The following is a 12,395-nucleotide window of genomic DNA, read 5'->3' on the forward strand; positions in this document are numbered from 1 at the left end:
TATATATATATATATATATATATATAAAACTAGAACAATAATTGTGTCAGTCTTGGCAATACCTATGCTAAACTTTGACTCCTTCGGCACAGTTTCAATCAATTAAAATGACAACAGAACACAATAAAATAAACCCATACAAGCCTGCTCCTCTTCCCGACCCCTGACCTAAAAATCATCGACCCCTGCTGGCCTGGGACTGCTCAGACCCAGCCGCTGGTCAGTTTATAGAACATCTCCTCGTCTAGCGACTCGTTCTGGTCCTTGGCGCGTGTCGACAGGAAGATGTAGCCGCCGATGAACTCGTGGACCACCTTGCAGTCCACTTCGGCGCAGATGAAGGACAGACTGGGCTCGTCCGCAAACTCAACAGTCACCTGAACGCACAGGACATGACGCGTCAATCAGACAACACACAAACAATATATAACCCCCCTTTGAGGAACTCATAAAAAGTTTTGTTTGCCTCAATTCTTGTCAGAGACATGGTTGAAAATGGAGAAGAACATGTTCTGGTCAGATGAAAACCTAACGCCAAACCCAACAGTCTCATGTTATATGACATGGTGGAGGAGGAATCATGCTGTGGGGATACTTTGTTCAGCAGAAACAAGAAAGCTAGTGGGAGAAAATGTTAGGTGTGTCTTATCCCAAAAGATGAGCAGATAGAACTGCTGTAAATTGTGTTTCTACAAAGAATTGACTAATCAAGGATTCATAGCAATAAACGTCAAAGATTTTTATTTGTAAAACATTTGGCTTTTGGAAACCTCTACATCACAATTATGTGATACACTGTGTTAGTATGTCAGATGAAACACCAATAAAATACACTGAACTAGGGATAAATGTGAAAAACCTCAAAGGGTGAGGACATTTTTGATAAGGCACCGTATGAAAAAACAATTTTAGTGACTTTCGTTGGTCTCCCTACCATCTTGATCTCCCAGTTGACATTCCACTGTTTCATGTTGCTGAAGCGCCAGGTCTTGATTGCGTCTCCAGTGTGGGCGTCCATTCGGATCAGGCGATTATAGGTGATTCCGATCAGCTCTTCTTTTTTTCCTCCTTGGAATCTGAGGAGCAAAAAGGGAAACAAAGAGTGACGGTTTAGCTCAGCAGACTGCATGATATGCCACAAAAAATACAGATTAAAAAGATAGATCATGGTGATTGAACTATGTACTTTGCAAGGAAGTGAGTGATTCCAAACTCTGGCAAGGACTGCCATGCCTGAATGAAGCGCATCTTGGCCTCGATGAGACTCATCTGGGCCACGTTCTGATGGGCTTCAAGAATTCGGGCGGAAATCTGCCAAAGACAAAAATCACACACATAAAAAACAGCTTTTTGGCATGGCGCTCTACAAACTAAGCCCAATCCAACAAAGTCATCCCGTCACCACATAACACAACAACTACCCCATCAAATATGAATCCACACTTCAATATAAACTCTTGCCAAGACATAGAAAGAATTGAGGTGAGTTCACAGATATGTTTGTGGTGCATTTGACCTGGCGCTTTAGAAAGATATAAAACCTCAAGTATTTCACAAACAAGATATCAAATATAATAAAACCTTACCATGTTCAAGATGGCGCATGAAGTGACTAGTAAATACATCACCGCGAGGGAATGCAAAACTTACTGTGTGAATGCAAAAATAAATCCTGTCACCTAGGGGGCGCCATACGTTACAATCCAATGGTTTTTCTAATGACACGTACTGATAACTCTTTAATTTTGTTTTAATGTGGTGGTCATTATTTTTACTGTGCCTTTTATTTTTATTTCTGACAAGACGCTGGCTTGATGCTGATGCATAAGAACTGCAGTGAACCTGAACAGCTATTCTTCTCCGACATCAATGCCACACAAGTCAACACAGGATCAGAGCTACCCTAAAATTGTTTCAGTCACAATTGTGTGTATTTGTAAAGTAACTGTGGCCAAAACACGTTTACTGTTGCCACTCACTTACCTCCAGTTGAGTTATATTGGAGACACACAAACTAAAGCAGTGTGATAAAGCTAATATTAAAGTCATTTAAACGCTTATTAATCTATTATGAGTGTTAAATGGACTAAAGCATGCAGCAGAACTCCATGTTTTAGTCTTTGACATATTTGTTAAGATTGTTGTTTCAACATGAAGTAGAAGCCATAGCAATACTTTCACATGTGATTTTCTTTTCCTTATTAACTCTTAGAAACTTGTTATAGCTGAAGACAAACAACACACATTAGTAATTATCCCATCTACTTTCTATAGTTAGAGGAGCACCCAGACAAAAAAAAAGTATATACACAAACATGCAGAATGGCTTAAAGACACCCAGTGGACACACATCACTTACCAAATCCCTGACATAGCCTGGCTGAAGAGAGGAGGTGGGTATGGAAAGATGCAGGAGTTTGACAGAGATGCAGAAAAAACAGAAAGAGGAAAAAAGTTTGGACAACAAACAGGCAAAACAGATTAGAATCAAGGGAGGAAGGATAATAATAATAAAAAAGTAATGCTGGAAACTGCGGCATAACTGTAATGAAAGAGCAGGACTGTGGGGATGAGGTGTCATGCAGTATTGAGCCACAATGGAGAGTAGAGCTCAAAAAAGAAAAGAAGGACGGCAACACTGTTGTCAAGGAAAACATCAGTCAAATAGAAACTGGAATTGTATATTTAGGCTTTGACTGTCTGTTTACTGTGTCATAACTTCCACAGAGACAATAAAATATCAGAGCTCCTCATATATTGTACCACAAGATGGCGTTGTGTACCAACTTCAGTGGGGCTGAAGATTAAAGTCTTGAAGCTTTAGGAGCTGCTTTTCAACTCTTTCATCGTTTGCTTTATGGCTAAACTTGTACAAGCAGACCAGACAGTGCTCCAACCCACGTAATGCAGAAATTCCTGTGTGTACATCCGCTTGGAGCAACAGCACGGAAGTCTCCCTGGACGAATCTTGCAACAGGAAGCCTGATTTGAAGGGAGATGGGGAGGGGTCGCAGCCGGCTAGAGGGTTTACAGGATTTTTTTTCCCAGACAGTTTTCCCGCGCAGCATTCCCAAGCAAGGTTCATTTCCTGATGCCCCAACGCCCACTACACAAGTTCACGTCACGTGTGCGTGTGTGTGTGTGTGTGAGCATAAGGCACTCACTGTACATACAGTACAGCATTACCCTTTCATGTTGAGCCCGTGGAAAATATTCATCACACTGGGCTGGTGTGAGTTTTGGTGATGTATTTGAAATGCAGCTATTACAGTTAAGGACACATTTGTTTGCACCCCTGGTAAAAATGTGCAAAGTTCCTTAAAAACAATTAATATTTTAATGAAATAGCATGGATTCATATGGAAAATTCAACATGTTTTCAGTAGCATATAGATGGGAGGACTTCGATGGTTATGCCAGAAAATAGATTTTTTGTCTGGTGCACCATTTCTTTGATTGATTTGGATCATTACGCAATGATCTGCCATTTTTCAGTCAAGACAGAAACTAAATTGCATACCAAACTAGCAAAAAAGCAACATAAAATACATTACATTTATCCACAGTAGACTATAATAACTTATTCTTTTACGATTCCCAACTAAATCTCAACTACAGTCAGTTTTGAACAAAGCCTTTTAAAACAAAGTTTGGTTTTCTGTATTACTAACCACAACTGTGATATCCCTGGAACCAACACCAACTCTGACGATGACTCAATGCTTCCTGTTTTATAGCAATTCGTGATTGTCTAATCCTTGTTCTCCGTCTCCATTTCTTTCTGGATATCTGTGATACTCCAGGCGACAGTCCAGACTCCTTGAGTCATCGTTTACTGTATCAGCTCCCCCCCCTGACATCCTTCCCTCTGGCAAAACGCCACATTTTTACTTCCAACTTAAACAGCTCCAGATTGAGTGACTAAGCTAAAGTACAGAGGTAAGATCCTGCCTCATCCATCCCTAACCAACACTGCCATGGCAGCCGTGTACTCAGCTGCTGCATTGTACACACAGCAGCCTATTTGTTTGCATGCAAATCTGCTGAGCAAAGTGTAGAATCTTCCCAACATCTGAAAGAGAATTGAAAGGCTGGTAGGGATTAAATGTTGGAAACTTTCACTCCTACTGCTGAAACAACTTCAGGCGCACCGAATTTGGAGATTGAACGAAAAATAAAAGAAACAAGTCAACAGTTTTCAGCTTTGTGTTGCCTCAACTCTAGGTCAGTTCTGTTGTGTAGATTTAAATAGAGCTTATATACACTTTTAATTTACAGTGATTTCTAAACAGAATGTAGGAATTATGTGATGAAAACACTGATGCAGCCAAAACCTTGTGTAGCCGATTCAAACCCCAGGCTTTGGTAAAGTTTTCACCTGCTGATGCCAGTTTTACATTTATTAGATTGTCCTGTAAGAACTAAAATATAACAAGTATCAAGAAGAGCACTAAAACTCCTTTTTTGTAGCTATCCTGCTGTGAATGCTAATTTTTTGTTAGGATCCAAGCTAACTCCTCAATAGTGTGTGACAAAGTAGCATCTTATTTTAAAACCCTCATATTTTAAATTATTAGCTTTTATTAGAGATCAGTGCACATAGCCTGGCTTACATTACTAAAACAGCAGCCTCCTGTCATTACCTTTCCTGTTAGTTTCCCAAAAGGCTGGAAACTTTTCCAAATACAGAAGGAATGGTTATAAAGCTCAAAAAGTATTTTTAACGTAATCTACAAAGTTTTTCTGTTATCTGCTGTTGTGCAAATACTGAGAAAACAGTTTCCTTTTAAAAAGCTTTGTCGTTTGTGATTCCTCTGGTTACCTCACTAATTACCCCCTTTGGGTTTTTTCAAGTTACAGCACCCACATTAAAGAGCATTTCTGTCAACGTGACCTGCTTGAGCTTAGTACAGTGCTCTAGCAGTAAAATATTTTTTGCTGGAGTTTCCAACTAGCCAGGGCCAACTAAGCTGAAAATTAGCTCAACTTTTTTGGTGCATTTAATATTTGGCCATAAGGAATTCTGATTTGCTGCATCAGAGGATAGAAATAGAGTTTAGCAAAAGCAGCTGGGTGTTGTAAAGATTGTGCTTTAAAAGTCTGATGTAAAGTTGACTGTGACAGAGGAAGATATGTACGGGAAGTTAAGGTGAAAAAAACAGTAAAAAAGGAAAATGTGGCGTAAGAGCCACTGATATCTGGGCATAAAACGTTTCACCAATCAGCTCAACTAATAAACTGCAGAGTTAATCTATAAAAAAAACAAATTATTTGAAAAAAAACAAACATTTGTTAAAATATTACATTAAAGCTTCCAGCAGAACCTGGGTGGCTCACCTGCTTGTTCTTGTACTTTTTAAGATACCGTGGAGACACCAGACACTCTGGGTTGATGTCAGTGGTGATTGGTTCAATGAACTGAGGGTCGGGGTTCATGTGTTGCATCTTGAGGAAGGAGAGAATGTTCTGGACCTCCAGGTTGTATGAGCTGTCGGCCATGGTCTTCCCTTTGGAGGCCAGGCGACATGCTGCCATCCAGTGAGCGTACTGTTTCTCCTGCAGACAGAACAGTGGAATTAAGGAGAGCAGCAGAGAGAGGAGAAATCTGGGGAAACGATTCAGCCTTACTGTGTCACACCGAAGCCAGATCTCGTTCATCCCATCGGCCACGGGGATTAGCAATTTGATGTTGAATTTCTGACCAGAAATATTCACATCTGGCGTTACCTCACAACCTGAGCAGACGGGAAATGAGGACAAAAGGTTTCCGTCATTCTTTTAACACGCCACCTACCATAACATGTTTAAAGCAGATAAATAAACCTTCACATTTCACGATGAGAATCATGCAACACTTTAGGCATGTTTGCGTTTCTGCACCTCTGAGATTCATTTGGTGTGCCGGTGTCCCGAGTGCTTCCTCTTTACTCTTGTAGCAGGAAATCGTGATGTCCTTGAACGTGCACCAGTACTGCTTATAGCCCTTCAGCGTCAGCTTCTTGGGTCTAGAAATGCACGGCAGACAGACATATCAGGGTTCAGCTGGAAAAATGCTCAATACTCTTTAGCAGGAAGAGCGGGGGAGGAAAGATCATAGGAGAATACAAAGAGGGGGAAGAGAGGGAGCTCCTGAAGTGTAAAGTCAGCGAGGTGAGGAGGAATGGAGCCAGCATTGTGGAAAACCATTACAGAGGAAATGCTCCTCAATATCACAGCCCCCACTCCAAACAACTTTATCCTGCATATTTTATGAGACAAATACCCCAGGAGGCAACATTTTGTCAGCAACGTCTTTGAGCCAAAAACGAATTGGATTCAAAATACGCTTCCACCAACTAATCTCCCTAAAGAGAAACTAAAAGCTCCCTCCTATTTAAATGGTCTTTGGTACTGGCACCATTACAGTTTAGCGCAATGTTGGAAAGAGAAAATATTTCTTTAAAAAGTTAATAAAAATTATCTTAATCTTTTAATCAGAGATGTTTCTGAATTTATGAGGAGTTACTTGCATTCTGTATGTCAGAGAAAGAGCAAATGCTTTTTTTTAGGGAGGTGTGGCTCTGAAAATACACTTACTTGAAAACTTTGACGTAGTCTGCCAGTTCTGGAATAGATGTGATGTCACCCTGAGAGGAAATGGAAAAAAAAAAATAAAAATCCATTAACATTTATGCTTCCTGTGTCAACAGTTGAATTAGCAACTCTGAAGTGAGGAAGTTTTACACCAGAAATATACCAAATCTAACTTTTAGCATGTCCTTTGGTTTAGAATTTATATGACTTTAAATGTATCACTTTTAAAGAGCTGACCAATATAAGAGGACTAAATAAAATACTTTTATTTGGTTCTGTGCCCAAAATCAAGTTGTATGTGAAGAGAAAAACAAACCGCAAACAAAGAAAATGAGCACAATGACAATGAAAAACCGAAGAGTGATTACTTTATGTACGCAACGAAAAGGCAGCTCAAGACAAAATTGGTGACAAGCACCTCCCTGAAACCAATGCCAATTTTTCCACTGAGGAGTAACACACTGCCCTCATACCCAGGGATTTAACAGAGCTCAGTGGAAGGTCCAGCTTACTTGTAATCCATTACACTGACGAATGGCTGCTTGTGACAAAAATTGGTAGAAAAAAAGAACTGAACCAGATGTTATTTCTGACCAGCATTCCCACACTGAAGTGCAAAGGCTGGCACATTAATAATTGTGTCAAAGTTCATATAAACAGGTTCATATAGCCAAGCAGTATAAAAACAGCTCATAAGTCTTAAATCTTAATTTTCAGTTTTAGTCACTTTTGAGCTTGCTACACCAACTCAAAAGTGTCCATCAGTTTACATGTCAGGCCCTAGAAATGCACTTAAAGTAAATGTTAGCAAATGGCGTTGAAAAGGAAGTAAAAGTAGCTATACACAATCTAAATGATATATTTACTGAAATTGTGAGTTTATAGTACACTCAAGTTGTATCTTGTTTATTTTTCTTCGTACTCCTTTTTGTGTCCTTGTTAACTTTATGTGAAGCGTAAATTAAGCTCATGAACTCCAAAATTGAAACAAAAACACGGACCAAAACCTCAGAACTGGGGAAAATATTGGTTTCCCATTGTAAGTTTGCAAAATGCACTTCACCAATAAAAAAAATGCAGCAGAGTTTTTTCTCATACCAGTGTGCTGGAGGTTTTCCCTCCCTCCAAAGTAATCTCCAGGTCAGACAACGCTGCATCCACCTCATCCACCTCCTTCTCGCTGTTATTCATGTGGTTGTCTGAAGACATGCCTGACAGCTTGTTGATGTGGTACTGCGGGAAAAAAAATGCTTCAGTTCAGACAACTTCAATGATTGATTGTTTCTTCCATACAGATCAATCAGGAGTATTGAAATGTCACTATACCAGTAAAGCTGAGAAACGATTAGTTAAAGTAGAGAGAGCAAAACCCGTAGTCATGTTAGCTGATATCTGTGAAGTTTGTTGCTATTCTTGCAAAAATGCTCTAAGTTCCCTTTTATAAATGAAAGCTGGGCTGCAATGAATGTTATAAAAATACTTGTATGGTAAAGCTTATTGCAACTGTGTACCATTTAACTTAGCTGTATGATCGTTTAAGAGGAAACTGAGGAAGTTTAAAAAAAAACATAACAGGATAGGACAAAATGACAGACGATGCTAATGCACCGCATAATAAGCGATGTGGTCAGGGAAACATTCATAGCACGTCTTTGAAGTTTAACAACAAATAAAAATCTTTCTCACTGGGGTACATATGTGCAAGATGAGGAAACGTGTTAGTAACAATGGAAACAACAGTTCAGAAGGATAGCCTCATTACAGAAAATCCTCCGGTGAGTCACCAAAACTAAAAACAGCTTGTTGACAAATGGCATTTTTCCATGTCAACTCATCACCAGCCTCCTTCACCGATATATGAATGAACAGCTGCCCAGAAAGTGAAAGCCACAGAGCTGCGTTTGGCAGAAATATGTTGCATACAAGCAGTAAGGCTGGCAGAAAGAGTTCGATGCGATACATTTTATTCTGAACTGACATTTCTTTTGAAAATATGGTAAAGACAAAGCTTAATTTCCCATTTTGAGGCTCTAGGTTATGTTTTTAACCATCACATGCCAAATTTCTGCGTAAAGTCAAGATGACGGCATGCAAACGCCCAGTAGAACCAGACTGGAACTAAACGATCACTGCTCCTTTTTTTTTAGATGTCTGCTTGCCTCCCTCAGCTGTGAAATCTTATGCTCTTAGTAAGTGGATGAAACGCAGCAGAGCTACGTGCTAATAGACAGGTAGTGATAGAGCCGCCACCGGTCGGAACACCAAACGTCCATCAGCAACACTAATGGCACAGCAACAAGAAACCATTCAAGTGTGATTTATTACCAGTCTGATAAAATACACGTTCACACCTCAGACTGCAAGAGCTTTCACAGGAATGCCCAGCAGGTCTATGGGAAGGTATCTTGTTGGAATGGGTGGTCTGGGCCAATGCATGGAGCCCTGCGGCCAAATACGCACTATAATTACCCCCGGGGTGAGGACAGAGTGGCGTCCTCAGGTCTTGGCACCCAGTTTATGATGGTCAGAAATAGCTGAGGGCACCATGTGGCAACTTGAGGAAGCAAAAGGGGCTAACATCTGTAGATCATTTCCACTGCTCCCCTTTCACTAGTGGCCTGTCCAGGGATTACCCCACTACTTGACCAGCAGCCTGGATAATAGGCTGGATTCTAGCCTACTGTAATTCAAAACTAGAAGTAACTAAAAGTAATGGATGTATGTAAACATACTAAAAAGTCCCATAGAAACAATACTGAAAATGTAGCTTATTCTCAGAATGCAAACAATATAGACATTATTTATTTGACCTTCCAATACAAAGTGGTGCATAATTATGAACTTTAAGTAAAACGAAATGGATTTTAAGATGTTTTTACACTTATAAATCTAAAAAGTGTGGCATGCATTTGCATTCATCCCCTCTTTGATCTGACACACCTCTATAAAGTCCAGCTGCTTTCAAAAGTCACCTCATTAGTAAACTGGGAGTTTGTGTGGAAATCAACCTCAGTATCAACCCAGCTGTTCAGTAAAGACCCCAGAGGTTTGCTAGAGAACATTAGTGAACGAGCAGTACCATGAAGACGAAGAAACACAGCAGCAATCAGGTTGTAAAGCAGCATGAACACCAAGACACTGTGTGCACTGCCCAACTGGCAGCCATATGGCCCAGCTTTTGACTGGGATCCAGTCCAATTAATTAGCATCAGGTAGTTGGTTACAACATCCAAAGACAAAAATGACTGCAAAGCCCTTCATATTTAAGATCTATATACCCAACAAGGAAAGAAAAAAAAAACAAAAAACAGGCTTTCGCACAAACACACTGTTCTTACCTGCAGGGCAGCAAACATCATCATTTCCTCCTCTGTGCACTCAATTTCCTCCAGCAGGATGGCCCACTTGGCCTGTTCATAGAGCTGGTTGACTCTGATGGCATCATACTGCGGATAAATACAAACACATGCTGAAGGAAAAAGGCATTGCAACACCTGTTAAAGTCTCAGAACTCGAAATGCTTTGCCTTAACGACCAGACTAGCATTAAATCACAGAATTTGATTAGATTCAAACTCAAAAGAACACCACAAATGTTTCTTGAAACATGAAGACGGCACACATTTTAGTGACTATATTTTTCCCTGAAATATCACATGACTGTATAGTACAGAAAACTAGCTACTGCTTTACTTGTGATTTCCTGACTTTAAGACGTACCTTAGGGTTGAGGTCAAAGAAGCTGTGATATTTAAACCTCAGCAGCAGCACATCGTTCTCCTTCACATCCTGCTCCATGAGAGACCTGGATGAGTCCAGCCACCTGAACAAACATAAAAACTACAATAAAAACCCGCACAGCCCTAAACGACGTAAAAACAACATATTAACATTTAAGATGATTTGGCTTTTTTCCAAACTACTAGGTCAGCATCATCTCACCCTTGATTGATCTTGGCTTTGTCCAGCAGGGACTGGGGTTTGTAGAGTTTAACCAGGATGTCTGGTGAGGCTATCGACTGGCTGACAGCAAGGATGCCAGGATTGCCCTCTGACAGGGGGCTATCCCCAAACCAGGCTGAGGTGGGCGACAGGGGGCTGCCATCTCTGGAATCGTAGGTGGGGGTCATGGTCTTACTGTACAAGCCTGGACTAGAGTAGACACTCCCTGCAATAGAAAAACCACAAACCCAAATCTCCAGTTAATCCGCCATTATCCACATACAAAGAAAAGCACACAATGCATAAAGACAAACATTTTCACTACATAAATGGTGCTTTGCAAAGCTTTTTTTTAAAATCTTTTTACCATGATCTTTTTTCCCACATTACAACCATTACAGTAGAATTAACTAAACTGAAAGTAGTGTAGATCATCTACAAATTATCTACAAATCATTTGTAGATTTCATTCTACAAATGAAAATCTGAGGTGTGGCTTGCATTTCTCCACTTGTGCTGGAATTTATTTAGCAATATCAGAGTGAAAGGGACTGAATATGAAAGCATTTTTTCCCCACTTCACAATTATGCCCCACTTTGAGTCAATCACATGAAACCCTAATGATATCCTTAGTAAGACCAGTTAGCATTCAACATCACTATACAACTTCCACCCAGCAGTGTTCCCAATGATGCATCATGATAAGATAAGCAGACCTGTTGAAGTACAACCACATACCGACAGAATTACACTGCAGAAGCAAACTATGCACAGCCAAGGCGAGATTCAACAGGCAAAATTAACAATATGAACAAATTAGTTGAACAAAATGTTATATTCAAGCGCTCCAAACATTGATTTACTTGTACAATTTTTTTCCTTAGGTTTTCAGAGTTGGAATCCAACACCACACACAAGTCCCTGGGGTAAAGCTGTTTGCATTTCCTGTTGAGAGTATTTTTGGCAATCTCACCCCCTTCGTTCCCTCTCTTCCTCCTACAGCCGTAGGTCAAGAAGTAGCTGACTAAACCACTAAATCTCTTCTGAAACAAGGAAGTGGGTTTGGTTGGAGTTTGTGACAGTGTATGTTTGTGTTTGTGAGCTAAGGTCATGAGAAAGCGGTGCCGACTTTGACCACCCATTTTATGTGGGGGAGGGTGTTATCCAACTGATCCTCCAAGGTCTTCCTCCTAATGCCGAGTTCACCAGGGCAGGGAGAGTACTCCCATCTCCCATAGGGTCTCATGAGGAATGTCAACCATGTAGTGCAAGTATGTAGAAGACAAAGCTGTCAGTTTATTGAGAAACACAAATGAGCTTCCTCCATCCTGTTTACTGTTTAGTTCTTGCAAAATGGAATTCCCTTAATTTCCCACACTTGGATGCATGCTGCAGTTAGGACCTCAAACAAGAAAAACAAAAGCAGAAGACAATAAATTTAACCGGATTACTTTTCTATTTGGGTTGTTATCTGAGCCATAAAGACAGAATAATAATGTATGTTTAAACTGCTGGCTGTCCTGCACATCCTTTAGAGAGCAAATTACTAAAAAAAAACCAAAAAAACTGAGGTTTGACCTAATAGGATGCATAAGTTTGTATCATGAGACTACTAATGTCAGGTGACTCTCTCTTGAGGAGAAGTCAGGTGACTCTACTGCCGACCTTCAGCCTACGGATGAGGTCTAATGCGCCGACGGAAGGGGGAGAAGGATAAGGAAGCAGTGCAGAAGACACAGGACAGAAGACGAAGGAAAAGCTTACCTTTCACTGGTCCGATGAAAATTATCTCAGAGGCTGGTGTGAGAAAGAAAGTAGGAAAAGGAAAGACAGGAAAAAGTGAAGGAAAAAGGAGAGGAATAGTAAGAAACAAAATTAGT

At 40.3% G+C, this 12,395-nt stretch overlaps 1 protein-coding gene across 5 annotated transcripts in view; it reads right to left on the minus strand.

The window, feature by feature from the left end:
- fermt2 (FERM domain containing kindlin 2) overlaps positions 1–12,395 on the minus strand; it is a 42,506-nt gene that overhangs the window by 2,175 nt on the left and 27,936 nt on the right. For 2 of the 5 annotated variants that reach the window (XM_007576315.2, XM_007576307.2), the window contains exons 5-17: positions 12,280–12,312; positions 10,515–10,740; positions 10,293–10,395; positions 9,912–10,019; positions 7,672–7,806; positions 6,577–6,626; positions 5,881–6,005; positions 5,629–5,735; positions 5,338–5,556; positions 2,360–2,380; positions 1,187–1,311; positions 935–1,076; positions 1–377 (exon numbers count right to left, since the gene is read on the minus strand). The exon at positions 1–377 is cut by the window's left edge and continues 2,175 nt beyond it. In XM_007576315.2, the coding sequence (XP_007576377.1) occupies positions 204–377; positions 935–1,076; positions 1,187–1,311; positions 2,360–2,380; positions 5,338–5,556; positions 5,629–5,735; positions 5,881–6,005; positions 6,577–6,626; positions 7,672–7,806; positions 9,912–10,019; positions 10,293–10,395; positions 10,515–10,740; positions 12,280–12,312 (1,568 nt within the window). In that variant the 3' untranslated portion in view covers positions 1–203. The remainder of the gene's footprint in view (positions 378–934; positions 1,077–1,186; positions 1,312–2,359; positions 2,381–5,337; positions 5,557–5,628; positions 5,736–5,880; positions 6,006–6,576; positions 6,627–7,671; positions 7,807–9,911; positions 10,020–10,292; positions 10,396–10,514; positions 10,741–12,279; positions 12,313–12,395) is intronic. The other 3 variants (XM_007576331.2, XM_007576323.2, XM_007576340.2) reach the window with 3 other exon arrangements.

Source organism: Poecilia formosa, unplaced genomic scaffold (genome assembly GCF_000485575.1).
Source record: "Poecilia formosa unplaced genomic scaffold, Poecilia_formosa-5.1.2 Scaffold8, whole genome shotgun sequence".
NCBI lineage: Eukaryota > Metazoa > Chordata > Actinopteri > Cyprinodontiformes > Poeciliidae > Poecilia > Poecilia formosa.